The 20,202-nt window shown below is 31.2% G+C and overlaps 3 protein-coding genes across 3 annotated transcripts; 2 read left to right on the top strand and 1 right to left on the bottom strand.

Annotated features, from left to right (window-relative positions):
• Positions 1–1,502: 1,502 nt before the first annotated feature.
• PGO_114290 (hypothetical protein, conserved) lies at positions 1,503–11,111 on the top strand (the record flags this gene model as incomplete). Its single annotated transcript, XM_028688763.1, has 4 exons — positions 1,503–10,071; positions 10,320–10,370; positions 10,702–10,775; positions 10,944–11,111. 4 exons carry the CDS (start codon positions 1,503–1,505, stop codon positions 11,109–11,111), a joined length of 8,862 nt encoding a protein of 2,953 aa, XP_028544564.1.
• Positions 11,112–12,192: 1,081 nt separating this feature from the next.
• On the top strand, positions 12,193–17,140 carry PGO_114280 (DNA helicase; the record flags this gene model as incomplete). Its single annotated transcript, XM_028688762.1, has 2 exons — positions 12,193–14,459; positions 14,641–17,140. The coding sequence occupies 2 exons, from the start codon at positions 12,193–12,195 to the stop codon at positions 17,138–17,140; spliced, it is 4,767 nt and encodes a 1,588-aa protein (XP_028544563.1).
• Positions 17,141–17,648: 508 nt separating this feature from the next.
• Positions 17,649–19,546, bottom strand: PGO_114270 (glyoxalase I; the record flags this gene model as incomplete). The annotated part of the gene is made up of 6 exons (XM_028688761.1): positions 17,649–17,813; positions 18,053–18,184; positions 18,280–18,381; positions 18,563–18,661; positions 18,868–18,996; positions 19,214–19,546. 6 exons carry the CDS (start codon positions 19,544–19,546, stop codon positions 17,649–17,651), a joined length of 960 nt encoding a protein of 319 aa, XP_028544562.1.
• Between the last annotated feature and the right edge of the window lie 656 nt (positions 19,547–20,202).

The following is a 20,202-nucleotide window of genomic DNA, read 5'->3' as shown; positions in this document are numbered from 1 at the left end:
TTTTTTTTTTTTTTTTTTTTTTTTTTTTTTTTTTTATTTTTAATTTTTTTTTTTTTTTTTTTTTTTTTTTTTTTTTTTTTTTTTTTTTTTTTGCGTTTTAGTTTTAATTTTTTTTTTTTTTTTTTTCCTTTTCTTACCCTTTTTATATAATGAGATGATAATACATTTACCTAAGCCAATTTTCAGGAAAAGGAAAATTTTATAAACAAAAGAAAAACAACTCCCTAATTAAATAAAATAAACAACGCCCTTAGTTTAAATTAAAGGAGTTATGAAATTTATAAAAACACTACTATATATAAACACTACGTAGTTTTACGATAAGCATAAAAATCTTCTCGTTTGCAACATACATGAGCTTGTATTTATATGCAATCGTAAAAGGTACATGAAAAGGAAACAAAAAAAAAAAAAAAAAAAAAACATAAAACAAAAAAAAGAGCCGTCGAATCTTATTCAAAAAAAAGAAAAAAAAAAAAAAAAAAAAAAAAAAAAAAAAAAAAAAAAAACATTCAAATTTTTTTAAAAAAAAAAAAAAAAAAAAAAAAAAAAAAAAAAAAAAAACACACTTCCTTTGTATTTACGGAGGGAAAAAAAAAAAAAAAAATACTGTGACAAGTAACTATACCATTCGCAACAAATGTATGTATATTTTTTGTTAAGCATTTTTCCCATATACATATTTACGTACCATATATATATCCATATATTTACATATACATAATATATAACATACCGCCATATATATTTGTTGCGATTGTACTCTTTTTCATATATTTCCCCCGGTATGAATCCTATGGGAGCCAATCAAAAAAAAACTTTTTGCATATCCCTGTGAGGACATATATAAGTACCACACCTACTCATATTTTCTCACCAATATTACCTAAGTTTTCACCAGTTTTTCCTGAACATATTTAAAAGTTTCCCCAGTTTTTCCCCTTTTCTTTTTTTCCTTCTTCCCTCACACGATCCATTTCAATTTTGTACGTTTTTTTTTTTTTTTTTTTTTTTTTTTTTTTGAATTGCGTAACGGATCATCACAACATTATTATCAATACTTTTAAAAAGTTTGTGTCATTTCTCTTACATTTCCCCAACTTTTTATGATATCATATTATTTTTCCTTCCTGCTATAACACACAAAAGGAAAATAAAAAAACAAAAAAAAAAAAAAAAAAGAGGAAATTTAATAGAGAGAAAACAACATACGAATAAACGGTGTGAGAAAAAAGATAACTGACAGAGACATTGCACTAAGTAAAATTTTATACGATTGGCACTAAGTAAAATTTTATACGATTGGCACTAAGTAAGATCATATACGATTGGCACTAAGTAAGATCATATACGATTAGCTCAAAGTGTAAGAGAAAAAAAGAAGAGTGAAACGCACAGGGGCCGAAATAAAGTTCTGTTGTTATTCATCACACACACGACAATATATCACCCTCCCCCCCCCCCCCCCCACTCTGTAACATAATATCCAAATCTTCTCCACAATGGAGGAAACAAATGTAGCCGAAGAGGTTATTCCGACCGCCACAGAAAATGGAGATAATGAAAGTCCAGAAAAAAGCGAATATGATGAAAACAAATTAATGTATACAAAAAACGAATTTTTGTATGCATATGTCGAACTGATATTATTAGAAAAAGGATTAGGGGAAGATCACGATGTCCCTCTTTGTAGCAATAAATTTAAATTCCCAGAACTTGTTAATAGTATGAACAAAATGGATAACGAAGATAACAATTTGGGAGGCGATGATGCAGAAGATGAACATAACAATAATAATAATAAAAATATCGATTATGAAGATGAAAGTTGTAACAATAAGTCTCAAAGGAATTATTCAGAAAAAGGTGGAGGAGCAGGAGGTGGTGGTGGCGGTGGTGGAAGTGGTGTTGCTTCTTCTTCTTTTAATTTTCACAACAATGATCATGACCGAGGAAGAATTAGAAATGATTTTTTTAACAGAGATAATAATAACAGCTTGAACAAAAACAATTTGGAAGGATCTATCAATTCAAATAATCCTCTAAATAGTATAAACAAGAGAAATAGCAACTTTTTAAAGAACAACAAATTCAATAAATTCTTCGATGGTAATAATAGTAATACTAGTAAGAGTCTTCAAAACAACAGCAATAATAATAATGTGTACGGAAATGGAAAAAACCAATTCGATTCAGATCTTGGGGTAATAAACACAAGCGGAAATACAAATAGGAACAGTTTCTCCAGAAAAACAAATTTCTATGCTGATGGAAATACTACATCATTTATGAATGCAAACAATAATGCAAATATAGGAATTGGAAATAACAACAGTGGTAACAAGTCCCTTTGGAGAGATTATGATAAATCTATTTCTTCTTGGAGATCCTCGAAAGGAAACAATAAATTGAATGAAAATTTGAGGAATGATCAAAATACAAGAGGTGCAAAGGGGATTAATAAAGGTTTTATGGATAATATGAAAAATTTCAGCACTACCACACCTCGTGATTCAGATGTCGAAAATGAAAGTAACAATGATAATGTGAGGAATGTAAACAGGAATATGATGACGTATCCCAAGGAAAGAGGAGGAGGAGGAGGAGAAGATGGAGGAGGAAGTGCAGTGAACATCAAGAGAGGAGACAATTTTAGCGATAATTTCTTTGCTAATAAAAATATGAACAACATGAGCAGCAATATAGGACATCCCAGCACCGGTAATCGTACCAACAATATGAACAGAAGTAATAATGGTGCTTATAACTACACCATGAATTTGAATTCCATGGGAACAGTTGGAGGACGACTAACGACAGACAATAACGATGCAGTAGGTGACACTTCTGGAATGGTAGATAATAATTCAAAAAAGACAATGAATAACAATTCTAATATGTTAAATAATGCGAACAATGCAAATAAAAATTTCAATTTTACAACTCCTTCATCTGCATTCTTTGATGTTAAGGGAGGAGGAAATGTAAGTGGAACTAAGAAAGGAAGCATTGAGCCCTACACAAATAATGGCATAAGTGAAACTGTTGAAGGAACAACTTTTCAAATGTCAAACAAGGGTTTTAATAACGGTTCACTAAATATCAACGGTACTGGAACTAATGCCATTGCATCGGATGATTGGAAAATTAAGAAATACAAAAAGTTCAGCATTAGTGGCAATAGTAGTGACATCCACGGTGTCAATAGCAATAGTAATAATAGTGGCAGTAACAGTGGAATTAACAATGATAAGCTACAGAATTCTTACCGGATGACAGAAGAAAAATTCAAGAGAGGAGACAGTCGAAACGATTATGCACATATTTTCATGAATAAAAGTAATGAATCAAACAATATGAATATTTACAGCATGAATCATTTGCACGAGAAAAATATATACAATAAAGGTGGAAATAATAACAATAATTTGTCTATCGCATCCGGAGGAGTACAGGCAATTATGAGTAATAATGTGAAAAGTAACCGAGGAATAAACAGAAGAAATACAGATATTATTAATAATGAGTTGAAAGGTGGAAGAGAAAAGTACACTATGGAAGAAATGAATAAAAATGAAACAAATGAAAATTCTCATATGCAACTCAATACTATGGGGAAAAAAATGGGAAAAATAGGAGGAGCAGGAGGAGGAGGAGGGGGAAATAATTTTTTATCAGGTTCATTTGAAATGGTGAGGAATCAACCTGGACATTTCACAAACAACAATAATGTAAATACCAACAACAGCAGCAGTGGAATGAATAATGCCATTTTTAATGGTACTAATCGAAGTGTAAAGGTAAATCAAAATAGAGAGTCGAAAAATGTAATGAAAGATGATTGGAGTAATATAAGAAAGAAGCCCAACTTTGTTGATAATAAAAAAGCGACCGATGATTTTATGTGGCATAAAATGAGTGAACAATTTGATAAAAATAATAAAATGTCCTTTGAATCATTACATATAAAACTAGACCCGCGTATTACATCATCCACTTTGGGTAAAAATCGAAATAATGAGAATAGCAATAATACCATCAAAACTGTTAACAGTTACGATGTTGAGAATACTGCAGAATTGAAGAATGACAGAAAAGATGATTTGTCTGTTAAGGACGCTACCGAGAATAGAAGTTATAATAGCAACACGATTGGTATTGGTATTAATGCCTTTCCCACACAAAAAGGGAAAAAAATGAATGAAAGTTCCTTTAAGAATATGAATTTTAACAACGGCAATTTAAAATCAAATGAACAGCAGAAGATCATGTCCAAGCTGCACCTCTCGGGAGAGAATCATATGCATGACGGAAATTATCAGGCAGAGAGAAAAATCAAGGATGAAAATGGAATTAAAAATGAAAAAGGAAGGGTAGAAAGTGCTAGCAGTAATAAGGTAAACTCAGAAAAAAGTAAAAAAAAGAAAAAAAAGAAAAACGAAAAGGATAAAGATAAGGAGAAGGAAAAGGAGAAGGATTGCAAAACCCATAGGGACATTAAGGAAGCCGAGGGGAAAGAAGATCAAAAAAAACAGATGAAATCATCCGTGGAAAATATACATAAAAATCCTGTGGAAACAAGTAATGATAACAATATTTCTAATACGCTTCATGAAGGAAATAATGCTACACTTCATGAAAGCAGCTCTTATAAATTTTACCTTAATGAAAAATTATTCCTCCATAAGAATAACATTAATAGAAATAAAAACCTTAACGAAAAAAAGGAATTTATTTTTAATAAATTATATGATACTGATAAAATCAATTTACAGGGAGAACATAGGGGCATCATAGTTGGTCAAAATTATCACGAGAATGATGCGCGCAGAGACCCCAATCAGTTTTATCGTTTCGATGGGATAAATGCAGTCCAATCTCGCACAGGTCAATTACGTTCAGGTCATTCACAAGCAGATCACACCTTTAATAGTTTATCATCTCAAAGCAACAACCACTTGGGGAAAATGGACAAGAGAAATGTGTTTGATAGCTACAAGAATATAAAACCCAATCATCAATTCGTTCATGGGGACAACCTAAACGAAAAGTATTTCATATCTTCGCGATATACAAAGCATGATCCTTTTAGAAGCAGACGAATTTCAGAGGATAGGGATAGCGTGCTTACCAACATACCTCAGGAGAGTTTATTACAAAAAATCAAGAATAAAAACGTGAATGCTGACAATACCAGCTCCATTCAAAGCAGCGTCAAAAGCGACACCCCAATTGGAATAAATATTAATAGCAGCAGTAACAACTATGCCATTGATGGTGTATTATACCCCAATCAGAAATGCAGCAAGGAACACGACGAGATTTTTCCCGTGAGTCAAGTGAATAAACATATTAATCCAAACCAACTCATTAATAATCGGAGTGGGAATTTGGGGAATAGCCCTAATTGTATGAACGAATCAGTGACCAATAGTAACCTCGCGAACCTTTTCTCTTCCATGAACGCAGAGGGAGGAGGTGTGAGCGTCATGAGGCCTGTCTCAACCACGAGCAAGAAAAATAATCAATACAGTCTGCCTAGTAAGAACAATCAGAGCAATAGCACCACGTTTGCAAACATAATGAAAGGCAGATATACAGCAAATGTTGAGTCGTCGCAGATGAACAACTTAAAACATATTCCTCAATATGACAATAATAGATGTAATGATGCATTGTTAATGGATAAAGATCAACTAGCCAATGAGGAAAAAAAAAATTTTATTTTTAAAAAAATTATGAATAAAATAAAAATAGATGAAAATTTGTATAACAAAGTAAGTGAAAATGAAAAAGAGGAATTATTAAAACAGTTATTTTTAAATAATCAAAAACTTGTAGATTCTTGTGGATACTACCTCCTACATGATGAGGATGATACTTCAGATATTCTGAGCATGCAAAAGAAACAACATTTATATGTTGGAACTCATGCAAACATTGAGGAAACGCATTTGAATTTACAAAGTAGCACCACCAGCAACATTGGCTTTTTCAAGCATGTATACAACAACAGTGGTGTAAATGTCAACAGTAGGAAGAGAAGCAATATCTCAACCCCCTTTGGAAATAATAAGATGAATGTAAATCATGAAATTCCACCATGTCATATCACTTCTGATACAAATGATAATTATGAGGATGAGAACAAATATAATTCTAATATGCAAAATAAAATGAATTGTATCAGAAAGAATGATACATGTTCTTCCTTTTCCCAGGAAATAAAACATAATAAGGTGGTAGAATATCCCCATCATCCATTTGATGGTGGGAATAGAAGGTTATTACTACGTGAGGAGGAAATCGAAAAAAAAGGTGTTCAAAAATGCGATCATATTGATATAAATGTGGATGACAAAACAGGGCCCATTATGGATACCCATCAAAATAACCAGTCTGACGCTCTTAAGAACGAACAGAATTCTATTATGAAGGTTAGTAGTTGGCTAAGATTTTTTAGTACTGGAAAGAAAAATGATAAAACGGATAGTTCAAATGTAGTAGCCAAGGAGGAAAATGTCATTCAAACTAAAGAAGCTAATCACATGCATGACGAAAATAGTGATATATGTACCAGTGCACCCATGAGTAAGTATAAAACTTCATTGGATAAAATTGCAATGCATCTACGTAAGAATGATGCTGTGGGGGGGGTAGGTGCAAATATAGGTGCAGGTGCAGGTGCAGGTGCAGGTGCAGATGCAGATGCAGATGCAGATGCAGGTGCAGATGCCATAGGTGTAGCGTATACCAACGTGGATGATAAACAGAAAATGATGACTAGCAGAATTAACAGAATCAGTGATATGGGGAACACAAACAATGATGTCCAAATTGCCAACGGGTTCTGTTATAACAACACAGAAGATATTGTAACCTGTAGTAACATTGCCCGAACAAACTGTAATAATAACAGCAATGTGAATTACATAGGAGATTCATCAAATCATCTCCATGATGAAGGAAAAATGACAAGAAAATATTTAAGTAACATACAGGAAGGGAAAAAAAGCCAAACACACGAAGGAATGGACAATAACAAATCCTATCCTCATAATGAAAATATTAGCAATGGTTGTAGTACGAGTAGTAACATTCCCCTTGGACATAACCTCGTGGATGATCATGCACGAAAATTCCTAAATGAGACAACTGAAGATGTCCATAATAATGTTGCTAATAACAGCAGTAATAATAACACACATACAACCAACATGGATTTGTCGAAAAATCCATATATACACATCATGAATAGAATAAATAAAATTAAAGGGGACGTATGGCAGTATAAAGACCCAGCAGGAAATGTACAAGGCCCCTTTTCATCTGAACTTATGTTTTATTGGTGGTCCTTAAACTATTTCCCGTATGATTTGCCTATCAGATTTAACAAAAATATGCCTTGGGTTAACTTCAATGAAATTTTCCCACCTGGTAGTTTCCCATTCGTTTTTCCACTGTCAAGTTTTTCCAAAAATAATTACAACAATGTGAAAAATGAAAACGAATTTGTTCATACACAGCAGAATATTAACGATTTGTCAAACCATCTCGAAGGAGTGAAAAACAGAATATCATTGGAAAGTCATCATATAGAAAAGAATTCACTGGGTATTAGTACGTCCCAAATGACAAGTGGTAAAAATAATAGTGCTCATAATAATAGTATTGGTAGTGATAATCAAATAAACAATTCGATGATACACAAAGAGAACCTCGAACCTAATCGTTACAATCAGGATGTATCGATAAAGAACGCAACTATGACAGGAGGAAATGTGTTGTATAATAACAAAGAATGTGCAGAAAATATTGAAGAAAAAAAAAAAGGGGAATTAAAAGCCCTTATGTCTATCATAAGAGAAAAACGTGCACAGAAAGGGAGAATTAACTCCTCTAGCAGTAATAGTGATAGCAACAAAGAAATTAATGATTTGGAAAAGTATCTTATTTCAAATGATGATTTTGATGAAAACACAAAATCTATTTTACGAACCATACAATTGAAAGAAATTATTAAAAATTCGAAAATGTTCAAGGGAGAACAAAATGTTTTTTCCACATCATCATCAAGTGACATAAATGTGCAAAAATGTAATGCTAATTACAAAGGTGTAGAAGAAGGAAAAGGCATTTTAGATATCCCTTTTAATAATAGCAGTAGTAGTAACATTCATATTAAATATCCACGTATTACTACTGATTTGCAAGAGATGAAATTTCCTAAATCTGGTCTAGGTGGTGGTGTGGGGAGACATTGTATTCCTTATGAAACAATCGACAATGAGAATCCCTATTCGAAAAAAGTTTTTGTTGTACATGATGAAGAACAAAAAAGTTTGCCAAAAATTCCTATGTACACGTATAATGGAATAAATGGAAGAAACATTTTCCCACATGGAACCACCAGTGAGCAAATGGATAATAAGTATTCTGAACCTAATAATCAGAATTACAAAACTGGAATGGTAGAAGAATCCATAAATAATTTGCTTGATACGAATAATCTCAGTAATAATGGGAAGCATAATAATGACGACAAGGATATGAAAAAATTTATGAACAGTCAGGTAATTTCTTCTAATGCACAGGTACAACAAAAAGGGGGGGGAGAGAACAATCTTCTCATTGATAAAATCAATATGCCCAGTAAGAATAATAACAACATGACCATGTCAGACGATATCATATCAATTTCGAAGAGGTTAAATACGAATCAAAGTATCGTGCATGATGAGGACAAGAATGAGGATCGAAGAAAAAATGTTAAAGCGTCAACAAAAGCGCCAAAAGTGCCAAAACTATCAGATGAAGAAAATCGAAAACAAGCAAAAGAAGTAAATGCCATTACGCAGGAACAGGAACAACATAATAGTGACGATGATGATGATGAAGGTTATTCAACTGTGAAAAAAGACAAAAAGGGAAAAAAATTAAAACGGGAAAGTGTAGAAAAAAAGGGAATCAAGGTAAATGAAAGTGGTCAATTAAAGGAGAGGAACGAAAAGAAAGCAACAAACAAATCGAACGAAGGTGGAAAATCAAAGGAAAAAAATTACCACTTGGCAGAGAAACAGATAAATGCGAAGAGTAATTCTCCAAATGATACCAACACTGAAGTCCAAATGAACGGAATGATGAACTCCTTGACGGGCCATAAGGAGGAAACGAAAAAAAAAGGAAAGGAATATGAGAATAGGGATCAATCTAAAATTACTGCAGGCATAAGGGAGAAAGAGAAGAAAAATAACATTAAAAAAAAGAAAAAAGAAAGTACGGAGACAATCAAAAGTAATGATTTCTTAATGGAGCAACCTTCGGATGATGAAAAACAGCAACAACACGAAAAGAAAACCAAGAAGGAGGTTAAGAAGGATGACTCCCACCATGCTGTGGAGGTACAGCGCGAGGAAACACAACTAAAGGAAAAACAACGTGAGAAGAATGATGTCAGCCACCTGGTGAACACTGCCAACCAGCAGAGTGAGGGGAAAAAAAAAACGGAAAAAATGAAATGGAGCATAACAGGCGAAAGAAAAATAGATAAACTAGTAGACATCATGAAAGGGGAAGAGAAAAGCATAAATATGAAAATAAAAATTGAAAACACAAAGAAGAAAATAGCAGCAAGCAGTAACATTAACAATGCAAATGGTCCCAATGGAAAGAAATGTGGATGGAATGTCTCACACAATGATAATATAAAAAATTCTGATAATGTAAACTTTCCTGATTTAACCACAGGAGTAGGAGGAAAACAGAGTAAGGTCAAAACTACAACAAAAGCGCTTACTCCAAATAAGACCATTACCACTAACAATGATAAAACAAAGAACATGACTACTGCCAATGGTGGTGCTGTTTGTAGTGGTAGTGGTAATTATACCAATTCTTTAATAACTATAGAAAACAATGACATCAGAAGTAGCAAAGGAAAGAAAAATACAAATATAATAAACAATCAAAACCCAAGTGAAAAAAAAAAATGGAAGAGCGAAGGTATCGATATTAATACCAATGAGGAGGATAAAAAGTTTCCACCTCTCTTAAATTCTGCTTCTGTCAAAGGTAAGGAAAATATTTCTCCAAAGTGCAGCTGGGAGGGGAGGATGACTTTACAAATCGCTACATTTCACACGTTTTCATCCCTTCGGACATGCACACTTTTTCTTTAAAATTTACCAAATTTTTATGTTATTTCCTTTTTATAATATGTATGAGAACCTACATAATAATATATATACCCCTCATAAAAACACACACATTTTAACTATACAATGATTATACAATCACCTCAAATTTCTTTCCCTTCATAGTTGAAAATATCAAGAAGAAAATGAACACCTCTGCCCAGCGGGAACTAACAGGTAAGCCACATTTAACGTGGCTATTTATATATCCACGCCGTACACGTGTATTGTCCTTTTATTGTGTCTTTTTTTTTCGGTACATTTTTTCTGCCCTTTTATTTCACCTTTTACTTCCTCTTTTACGTCCTCTTTTACTTCCTCTTTTACTTCCTCTTTTACTTCCTCTTTTACGTCCTCTTTTACTTCCTCTTTTACTTCCTCTTTTTTTACGTTCCTTTTTCTTTTTTTTTTTGCCCAAATGTGCATAACTGATAAGCACCGCTTGTCTCTCGGAACTTTTACAATATTAGCGCCCCCCAATTTTTTGTATTCGTTTCCCAATTTGTAGACCTGAAGCAACTGTCGAGTTCTTGCAAAATTCCCTTGGACGACTCTGTGCTAAATTTTCTGAAAAACTTCAAGGTATGCCAACGCATGTAAATATAAGCAATACGTGTGCATGGGTGTGTACATATATATATATATATATATTTATTTATTTATTTGTGTATTTATTTGTGTATTTATTTGTGTATTTATTTGTGTATTTATATTACTTATTTTTATTTTATTCCCCCCCCGCCGATGCAGAAAGCGGAAGAAATCTACGCCTTCCTTCAACACAGCGTTGAAGACAAAAATAAGTTGAACCAATTTGCCAAAGAATTTATAAAAATAAACAACAAAAATGATGAAAATAGTAAAACTCCAAAGAAGAAAAAAAAGCAGTTATCTGTGGAGAAAATAATACCTAATTAATTTTTTTTTTTTTTTTTTTTTTTTTTTTACTGCTGAATTATTTTCAGCTTTACGAAATTTTTCCTTTTTTCTTTCCTTTTTTTTTTTTTTTTTCATTTTTGATTTTAATATATATTTTATTTTATTTTACTTCAATATGTTTCTTACCTTTTTCAAACCCATTTAAGAAAGCCCCCCACTCTAGTCGTTGCAAAAATGACCAGGGAGCATTCGCGACTCGTGGCAGACTCTTCTCGTTATCTTCTCCTTATGCTTATTAACTAATATTCACGCTTTTTTTATTTTTTATATGTTCCACCATTCGCATATGTACATTTTGCACATATATCCACAACGCCTGTTAATGTGAATATATAAATATGTTGCTACGTGTCCACGTATCATGGACGATAAATTTTATGCTTTTCGTTTCAGTTCATTTCATAATCCCTACTGAATTATGTACATTGTGTCTCATTCGTATTTTTTAATTAAACTCTAAAAATTAAAAGAAAATTAAAACCTATTTCGATAATTTTAAAAACACTTTTGCAAAATTAAACAAAACTGTTCGAGTTTTCAAGGGATAGTGTGTAGTAATTATCCACCCATAGCACCAACTACAACATATGGATATTATCTCATGCATTTTCCCATATTGTAAAAATAAAAAAAAAAAAAATAAAATAAAATAAAAAAAATAAAAAAAAGGGGTAGAGGAACGAGGCCATAAATCACGCATATGTTTTTACTATGAAAAGTAGCTTCATTAAATTGCCTACACAAAATTAGAGAGCATGCATATTTTTTTTTTCGTCATATTCTTTCGACATACTTTTCTCGCCACACCTTTTTGCCACATTCATCACTTTACTGAATGAAGAACAATTATTATACATTGCTGGATATGAAAAAAAGGCCAACGCTCCAACATGCCAAATTGTGCAAAATGAGCATATTGGTAGAAAAAAAAAAAAAAAAAAAAATTAAGCAATTAAAAAGTTAAAAAACAGCAGGAAAGCTGCTTCAAAATTGGGCGAGACAAACTAAACGAATGAAATACCTAAAGAGACTTTCACCAAGGAAACTCTCCGTGTGAAACATGAGAAGTAAGTACTTTTCGAAACGGAACAAAAAAAAATATATAAGGCATAAAATCAACGAGCACAGTGATGTTACTTATAATATCCCCATTTCAACAAGTCTATACAACACAACTATTTTACATGAAAATTTTTCGGCCAGGGAAGGGAAGGGATCTCACATGCAGGGTGGAGTGCGTCATGTGAAAGATCCAATCTGTGTGATAAGCTCTAACCATGTGATAAGCTCTAGCCATGTGAAAAGCCAAACCGGTGTGACCAGCCCTAATCATGTGAAACAGGCAGGACAGACGAAACAAACGAAGAATCCTCCCCAAATTTGTGACATAACCCATTTAGAAACAGAAACAAAGAAAATGATGATCCACACCTCTCGTTATAGAAATCCAAGTGAAGGGGAAAGAGAACTATCTGCCAATGCATCATATGTGCCATTAAGCATGAACTATGAAGAAAATCTTCCTAAAACAAACGATCAACTGGAAAGAGCGGAATGCATACAATGTGGAAATAGAGAAAAGGGAGGAAAATATGGAAATTTATATTGCAAAAAAGACAATTCTCTAAATCATAAATTTCGTAAGATAATTTCAATAAATAATACATTTAACAATATAATGGAAAAACTTAAGTTAAAGAATAAAAAACTAGCACAATATGTCAAATGCAATAAATGCAATAACAGTTCAACAATTTTAAAGGAGGGGAAATATGGCTACTTCTTTATCTGCACCAAATGTTATGAGAAAATTTCCAAAAAAAGTGTGGATAACTTCATCTTTAATGAGAGAGAAAAATCATTTTACAAGAATAAAAGAAAAATCTGCTTTGAAATGGAAAATCCTCGCTCCTACCGTATTCACCATTTTGGGAACCTCACCTTCGCCAATGAGTTCAACACAATGTTAAGCGAAATGATAAAAGAAATAATCACTGATTTGAAAAAAATAAAAAAGAAAAGAATAAAATACAGAAAAATTATAAAGTACATATACAAGATAAATACGTGTATAGACACTCCATTCTGTCTCAATTCGAATTCTCCTCACAGCAATGGTCGTTCCCATTACTGTGCTACACTCGGTTCCCACTTCAGTTGCAATTTTTCACTTAACCGAATCTATCATTACTTTTATTCCCACTTCACGAAAAATAACCACATCAGAGTAAAGGGAAAAATGGAAAAAGGAGAATTTCTCTTCTTGTACAACTCAAAATTTATAAATTTTATAGAAAAAAAAAAAAAAAAATTCAGGAATGAAATTAATAAATACACCTGGACATACATAAAAGAAAAAGACTTTTTTGATGAAATGAAATATTTACCATTGACATGGAAACCCAGAAAAGATTATATACAAAGTGGGATTTTCCCATTCAATCTGTCAAAAGATATAAAGAAAAAAATGTCTTTCAGAAGACTCAGTGTAAATAGTAACAATTACCTCTGCGGATGTGTATTCGAAATTGCTTCTTACCCCTTAATGCTGCGTTATTTCGTTTACAAATTATTTAACAAATGTTTTATTCATGAAATTCCAAAGTGTGTATTTCTTTTCTTTAGACATTTATACATGCCCACACTTAACAAAACAAATGCGTATAAATTCTTCCTAAAATGTAAATTTTCAAACGTTATTCAACATGTGTACTCCACATATGAACCATCACTTGATGAGATAAATCAACGTGAGAAACTACTTTACGAGAACACCTCATATCATATAGTTTCTAAAACTGAAAAGGAAAAGAAACATCCTCCAAATCTACTGCATACAAAACCCCTTTCAGAAGAAGAACTCATAGTCCATTCATACAACCTTGAAGAGCTAACAAAATGTTCATACCTTTTCAATAGGAGAAGACTAAGAACAGAGATCTTGAAACATCACTATATGAAGAAAAAACGTAAAATTAAAAAAAAAATTCATCAAGAAATTAAAAATATCTGCTTAGAAGAAATAAAAAAGAAACTCCCCAGAAGAATTCAGAAAATTATTTTACCCTACCAGTTAAAATCTATTTACTTTTTTAAAAAGCATAATGGAAGAATATTAATTGCTGACGAAATGGGACTAGGAAAAACTTTACAATCTATTTCTATTTTTTATTTCTATCGCCTTTATCCTACTCTCATTGTAACCCCCTCTTCTCTTAAGCTTAATTGGTTTACAGAGATAGAGAAGTTTCTTCCTTCTTTTGATCCATCTATGGTTTTGATCATTTGTAGTTCAAACGACATCCCAGAGGATCTACGCCTCTATAGGTAAGTTATGCGGGATGCCCATTTTGGGCAACCAATCAAATGACTAGCGAACGAATCTTCCGAATTCTTCACCCAACTCCCCACAGAACTGATTACACATCTGTTCACACATCTACCTACACATCTACTCACACGCGAACATAAAGTAAAAGCCCCGTCACACTTTCCCACCCATTAACAGAGTAATCATCGTCTCCTTTGACATTTACAAAAAACTATGGCATACACTGAAAGAAATAAAATTCAAACTGATAATTGTAGACGAGAGCCATTTCATCAGAACCGTGCACTATGGAAAACAAAGCCAACTAACAAAATTGTTGAAACACAAAATTAAATACACAAAAAATGCTATTTTTTTGAGTGGTACCCCATCAATAAACAGACCTATAAACATATATCATCAAATTAAATATTTAATAAATGACAAAAGACTATTTTGTGAAAATAAATATATCTTTGGTGAAGAATTTTGTAAAAAATATTTTTACAGAGGACAAAAAATATTCGAAGAAAATTTACGATCATGGGAATTTCATCTCTTTTTAAAAAAAATTGTAATGATAAGAAGAACAATATCAGGTATATTCACATCTAACTTTCCTGACATGAGAAGATTTTTCGTTTATTTACCAAATGAGTCGCATAGAATTACCACAAATAATGCTTCCAGGTTATCCCACAGAGAAGATGTTCCAAGTATCGAAGAAAAATGTACTCCCAATATCATACAGGATGCAAAAGGAATGAAAAAATCAGAATATGAAAAGTGCAAAACTTTGAACAGACAAATACTGAGTGAATTTTTTCATGTGGACATAAAGTCGAGAAAGCAAGAAGAGGGAATATCCAAAATTGTACTTTCCATGAAATATATTGAAGAAAATTTCCCTGAAAAAAAAAAAATCATTTTTTGCTATCATCTAATTGTTTGTAAATGTATCGAAGAGGAATTGTTAAAAATAATAAAAAAGAAAAAAGAAGAGGAACATGTAATTATAGATTATGTTGTATTAAAAGGGAGCTTAAATGAAAAAGAAAAACATGAAAAAATACAATTTTTTAAAATGAACACAAATTGTCACTATGGAATTTTTACAATATGTGCAGTTAGCCATGGATTAGATTTCACATTTTGCAACTTATGCTTTTTTTTAGAATTCCCAGTCAATTTTTTTCATCTTCAACAATGTGAAAGTAGATTATTTAGAAAAAATCAAAAATTTAACACATATGTTTTTTATTTTCTTTTGAAAAATGGTTTAGGTAGCGATTCCAAAACGTGGAAGAGATTCACTCAATGTTCACATAGTACTAGATCGATTATTGATGGAACTGAATTTTCTGCCAAAGATCTCTTTTGTGAAAAAATTTCAAAAGATCAACTTGCACTCATCAATGGAGATGGTACTAGTACCAATTTTCACAGTGAAGATGCATCTCACAAGCATGACATCATCATTCCCAACAACTATGCTGATCATGCATGCATAAAGAATAACAATTGTAAAAATCCAAGTTGTAAATTAAGCATCATTCCATTGCTTAGTGAAAGACGATCCCCTTCCAGGAAATGTAGAATTCCAAATGAAGAAACCAAGGAACCATTAGAATGTCAAATCGAAGAGAGGAATAAAAAAAAAAAAAAAAATTACCTTTTCGAAATAAATACACTTACAAACAGAATACATGCATACAATGAAGAAGAAAATAAGAAAACCAACTTTTCCATCGAACATTTGACAAATGTAGGTGATGAAATGTGTAGAAATGTTTTAAAAAGGTGCGCAACCAAATTTTTACAAAATTATAATAATCTAACCATGAACGAAAAGAAATTAATAGAAAAGAAAAAATGTGATATGAGTATAACAACAAATAACTATATATGCCATGAACGAAATGTAACAAAACCACTAACATTTGAAAGGTATATAAAAAACACTGTTACAAAGGATAAGACCTACGCAAAGGCTTATCTTGAAAACAGCTTCAAGGGAAAATTTCAAGTTTTCTATTATCAAGAATATGACCAAGGGAACGATGCATTCAAATGTTTATATTGCCAAAATATATTAAAACGGTGCACAAATATGATAGTAGGAGAGTCAAATGTAATGAAATATTTACATCAAAATTCTAACGCAGAAACTATTGAAAAATTTAGAAATGAATTTGACACAATTAAATCACAAAATAATAATGTCAAGAATATTCTCATATGTGATGAAAGCAATCTATTCTGTCAAGGTAGTTGTAGAAAAATGTATTTCTTAAAAAAAAGTTCGACTAGTATACGACGTTTAATATATGAAAGAGATAAAGGTGTTTGTAATATTTGCAAATTGGATTGCACAAATTTAATTAGACAAATTAAAAGTCAAAAATATTTTCCAATCAATGAAAAAATTGATTATTTCATTAAAAAATATCCATTATTTATTGAAAATATTAATCATCTAACACATATACTTCAGAAACCGATGGACGGACGCATTTGGCACGTGGATCATATATTACCTGTGTGCAAAGGAGGTGGGCAAGCTTCCTTTGATAATTTGCAGACATTGTGTACATTCTGCCATAAGAAAAAAACAAAAGATGATATGAAAAAAAAAAGAAAAAAAAAAGGAGTGCATTCGAAAGAAACATATCCAGTAAAAAAAGAAGGGACTTTATGAAAAATGTAACTCCACTATTTTTGGGTATCTCTTAAACAAGAAAATGAAGAAAAAAAAAAAAAAAAAAAAAAAGTTGCTCCAAGTTGCTCTATTTGGCATCTTTTCTGTAAAAAGTTATCTACACCATCGTTCATTAATTTGTATATATATATGTACACTTCTCCATTTTCGAGTTTATTTTATTTTTTTATTACGTAAATTTTTTCAGTTTTTATTTGTGTTAAAACCTGCCCTTTTCTAAGGTTTATTCCACTTTTTTCCTTTTAAATATCCGGTGTATATATATATATATATCTCCTAGTTGTTGCGTCTTCCAATTCAAATGTGTCCAATTAACTTTATGCGAATTTTTTTTTTATATGAATTTGTTTATAAAACATTGGATATAGTTATTGATCACAATACTGTTGAAATTTTCCATCTGTTCATAAGAATTTTTTATTATTATTATTATTTATTTTTTTTATTACTTTTTTTTGTTATTTTTTTTTTTTTTTTTCTTCTTCTTCTAATTTTCGCTCTTCAAATAAACGCTATATCCATCCAGATCTTTCACTATTAAGCCACTATTTGATTTTTCCACATTTATATTATTTTCTAGTAACCTCTTTTTAATTTGAGATAAATCATTGAAGCCCAAAATTAAGTTCCCTAATGAATTTCCCATGTGTAGCTTCAAAGATTGATGAGAAAAAAAAAAAAAAAAAGGAGGCCACGTCGATGTGTAAAGAAAGTGTATAAAATGAAGAGAAATTTTGTGCAGTGAACACACTAAACTGTCGAAACATATTTAAAGGAAATGATGTGACACAGGTTAAATGATAAGTCTCCTTTTCCCCATGTGTAAAACAAAAATGCAGATGGCCTTGCATATACACCCCATACTAGAACGTCAAGCGTATATATTTTTACCTTATCCTCATCATATGCATATGCTAACTGCAGCGTGGTTCCATTTGTTTTGGAAGAAAAGAAATAACTCATTCCACCATACACATTCCAGGGATAAGAAATTTCTTCTAAATGGCTTTGTATTTTTATAAGCTAAAAAAAAAAAAAAAAAAAAAAAAAAAAAAAAAAAAAATTTTATGTACAAATCGGGATTTACATGGTATATATATATATATATAAAAACATACTGTTTGTTTAAAATAATGCCATTTTTTTTTTTTTACCTCCATTCCCAAAATGTCCGAGTAAAACCTTTGAGAGTCCTTCGTAGACGTGGTAAAAAGGCGTATCTAAAAATTTGCATTTTTTTAAAGGGGGTAATAATATTATCGATTCAGCAATTGGGTGAAAAATGAGCAATAATGCATGTACACACAATCACACACACGCATATATGTACATATATATATGTAGCGCCCCTAGAGAGGGTCTATTTTCACTCTATTTTAATCTTTGTGCCAGAGTATATACCCTATCAAGTTTGCTGCCTTCACTCGTCAGCACCACTTCGATCCCATATCCATCTGGATCTGTTATGAAGCAATTTTTCCAGAATCGTCTTATTTGTGCCTATGATAGTTAATTCAAAATTATGCATTTCAACATGCGAAGGAAAGAAAAATTTGAACATGTTTCAATATGGTTCTACTTAATGTGCCTAAGCGAAACGACATCAACATGCACAATATTTGCACATAATATATATATATATATATATATACATATATATACATATATTTTTTTTTTTTTTTTTTTTTTTTTTTTTTTCATTTTACATCTTCGTCTGGCAATATGCACGCCGTGATAGGTCGTTCATCTATTCCTTCCTCCACATTTCCTCTGTACATTTTTGTTTTATTTATTTCGAATTCTTTTAAATTTATTCCTAGACCAAGGAAAGAATGCTGTTGTCATTGGGGTACAAGAAGAAATCAAAGCACACTTTTAACGAAGTAGTAGTGAGGAATGGAGGGGGGAGGGGAAAAAAAAGTGAAAAAAAAAACAAAAACAAAACTTATGTATTGACACATTTACACATTGTACATAATCTCCGTGTCTCCCCTCGATGTACCGATGTTAGAGAGTGGTCGCTTACAATGCTCCACGTCATTTTTCGAATACCTCTCCTATAGTCATGTCCAACTTGTCCTCTTTTTGTATTAATTTTATATGTGCCTCATTGGGACCTAAAATCATTTTCACGAAATTTTCTCCCCTCTCGAATACTTTAAAACCTAACACATTTTTGTAAAATTCCAACGAATTTTCCACATTCTGAACTTTGTATTCTATCCCTTCCACTCTGCATTTTAACTTGTTGCTTCTATATTTTTCTTTTTTTCTGAAAACATTATTGCTGTTATTCAGGAAAGAATAAGACCATCTCCTTTGTAATTTCAAAAAATGATAGCTATTAAAACAGAATAGGAGTGCCAAAAGCAGATGTTTTCTCATGAAGTCAAGTTTTTTTCATACGCACTAACATACAAAAAAGGGCATGTACACACATACATAGCAATTGAATGGAATGCCTAGATGAAAATGTTGCACATTTCGCGAAAGGTAATACGCACAAAAAAAAAAAAAAAAACCCTTAATTCTTCGATTCGCTCATTTTTTTTTCATTCGTACGAGACTGATAAGTTTTATTGACTTTTTATAACCTTTTATAGTTGTTGAAAAAGTTTATGTGTGTTTAATAATCAGTGGAGGAATCAACAAATCCAAAAAAAAAAAAAAAAAAAAAAAAAAAAAAAAAAAAAAAAAAAAAAAAAAAAAAAAAAATAAAAAAAAAAATAAAAAAAAAAAAAAAAGAAAAAAAAAAATTTTTAAAAAATAAAAAAAAAAAAAAAAAAAAAAAAAAAAAAAAAAAAAAAAAAAAAAAATACAAATACAAATACAAATAAATATATACATGTACACATATATGTAAAACATATAGGATGGTGAACAAATATTTTTTACATATGGAAAAAAAAAAAAAAAAAAAAAAAAAAAAAAAAAAAAAAAAAAAAAAAAAAAAAGGGGGAAAAAATTTAAAAAAAAAAAAAAAAAAAAAAAAAAAAAAAATTATGCACTGTTCATAAAATTTCCCATTTTTTTTTTTTTTT

Source organism: Plasmodium gonderi, assembly GCF_002157705.1.
Source record: "Plasmodium gonderi DNA, contig: Chr11, whole genome shotgun sequence".
NCBI lineage: Eukaryota > Apicomplexa > Aconoidasida > Haemosporida > Plasmodiidae > Plasmodium > Plasmodium gonderi.
The sequence above is the reverse complement of the archived record's forward strand: the minus strand, read 5'-3'. Positions and strand labels throughout refer to the sequence as shown.